A 2,214-nucleotide genomic window follows, 5' to 3' on the forward strand; every position below is an offset into this window, starting at 1 on the left:
CAGCTGAAACGAGATAAACCTGGTGCCGGCCAGTGAGAGAAGACAATGCAGAGAGAAAATGAATGAGAGAGAGGTGGGGATGCGAATATGGTGATTACGATGACGATGGTAATGGGGATGGTGATGGTGGTGCGGGGTGATCACCGCCGGTGGTAGTGATTATCGATGATGACTTCACCAGCGGGCAATGCTGATGCTGATGATGGCGCTGGCGCTGGTGAATCAGCTGTTGTTGTTGTGCTGACCATGCACTTCTTCCACTGCTCCGTTGCAATCAGTGTGTCGGGAAAAGGCTGCAGCCTGCAGCCCAGTCGTCCGCCGACCACACAAAATGTGCCTGTGTGCTAGCGGCAGCGATGTCAGTGGCAGAGTGCAGCACTCTGTGTCTGAATCAGCTGAGCTGATGCTGTCGCTGATTGCCCGCCAATTTCATTAGCTGCCGACAATGCTCTGCCCGTGGTGACAATTCCCCCCTCCCGCCAAGCCGGACAGTGGTGTCCACCGAAAGGGGAACAACCCGTTTTATGTCGAAATAATTTAGAAATGTGTCATACACTCGCTCGCTCACTCACACTCAAGCAATCAATGGTACAAGAGCAATGCAATGGTCTTTCATCAATCTCATCAGTGCTTTGATCTTTATTGAGGAGGTGAATGGTTGGTGTTGTTTTTGTTTCTTTGTTCTTGCAGTGCACATCACCACTCGCTGGACCGGGACTCACTTGCTGCTGTGTGCACTGACACTTGAAAAAACTGCTCCTTGCGGGGTTGACCAGACCTATTTGGCGATGCTCACCTTCGGCGACTTGATTCCACTCCAAAATTCCTTGAACTCCTTCACCACGGTAGCCCTGTGTGGAGAGAGAAAGAAGTGATAACAGAGTGTGCTTTCTGGAGTGTACTACAATGGCCATTTTTGTTGAAAAAGAAGAAGAAGAAAAGGCCAAGTCTGCGCCACAGACCGCAGCAAAGACTTGTCGCCGTCGATCAAGCATCTCACTTCATCATCATCGTCGTCGTCGCCCAAAGTGTGTCAACTTTTTGTTTGTTCACACAGCTGCTGCTACTCAAACCTGTTCTCCAAACTGTCCTGAGACAACATTTGCCCAATTGCTAAATGTGCACTTGCACTGGACAGTGGCAACTACTTTCGGGGGGAGCCAACTGTCTTCAAGAGCCAGCTCGTCCTTATCTTCTCCGAAGATTTGGCAAATCTCCTTTTNCAGTGGCAACTACTTTCGGGGGGAGCCAACTGTCTTCAAGAGCCAGCTCGTCCTTATCTTCTCCGAAGATTTGGCAAATCTCCTTTTTCTCTTTCTCTCGGGAGTTGTTTTGTTGTTTTTACCGCTGCTGAACACAAATCTACGCAACTAAAGTAGAAGCGCTGATTTGATGATTGCGTGAAACCTGCTCATTTGAAAGTATCAGAGGGTCCATCTTTTCTCAGAAAGAACACATCGCCAATCGATCGAAAGTTCTCCTACCACTGAAAAGTTCGAAAGATCTCCGCCGTGAAGATACTCACTTGAACTCAACGTTGCCCTTGTGGTTGTCCGGGGCAGTCCAGGTGAAGGTCACCTTGTTCTTGTCAGTGTTGTTCGAGTGGGTGATGGCGTTCTACAGAAGTGAAGTGAAGAGCTTTTTAGAACTTAGGGGATGAAAAGCGTCAAGTANGCAGTCCAGGTGAAGGTCACCTTGTTCTTGTCAGTGTTGTTCGAGTGGGTGATGGCGTTCTACAGAAGTGAAGTGAAGAGCTTTTTAGAACTTAGGGGATGAAAAAAGACAAGTACTTACCGAAGAGCCGCAGCTGACCAGAGTGGTCTTGTCCGCCTTGGTGAACTTGCCAATCTTGTCGTTGGAGTCGACCGCCGTGGCGAAGACGATGAAGCCCTTGAATTTGGCATTGTTCAGCCCGGACAGCGTCACCGTCACCGTCGACTTGCCGTCCTTGTCCTTGCTCACCCCCGAGGTGGTCAGTTTGTAAGGGGCAGTGCCCGTCTGCTCCTTGTTCTTCGCGTGCTTCGGAATCAGCGAGGAGCACTTCGGCGCTCCGGAGGGGTAGGCGGTGCTGAGGAGGACCAGACTGGAGGTGGCCACCACGGCGAGCACCAGCAGGCTCTGACTGAAGGAGTTCATGGTGGAGGTGATGGTAGTGGTGATGGTGATGGGGACGGAAAGTTGGTGAGAAGGAGAAGATGGTAGGAGAACGGAGAA

The 2,214-nt window shown here is 50.6% G+C and overlaps 1 protein-coding gene across 1 annotated transcript; it reads right to left on the bottom strand.

Annotated features, from left to right (window-relative positions):
- Positions 1-796: 796 nt before the first annotated feature.
- On the bottom strand, positions 797-2,136 carry LOC108355625 (putative defense protein 3; the record flags this gene model as incomplete). The annotated part of the gene is made up of 3 exons (XM_017606775.1): positions 1,795-2,136; positions 1,526-1,617; positions 797-851 (listed from the first exon to the last, which is right to left on the bottom strand). Coding segments are annotated over exons 1-3 (489 nt in total), but the record flags the coding sequence as incomplete, so codon positions are not given.
- Between the last annotated feature and the right edge of the window lie 78 nt (positions 2,137-2,214).

This window comes from Rhagoletis zephyria, unplaced genomic scaffold, assembly GCF_001687245.7.
Source record: "Rhagoletis zephyria isolate East Lansing unplaced genomic scaffold, Rhagoletis_zephyria_1.1 Rzeph_scaffold_47889, whole genome shotgun sequence".
Classification (NCBI taxonomy): domain Eukaryota; kingdom Metazoa; phylum Arthropoda; class Insecta; order Diptera; family Tephritidae; genus Rhagoletis; species Rhagoletis zephyria.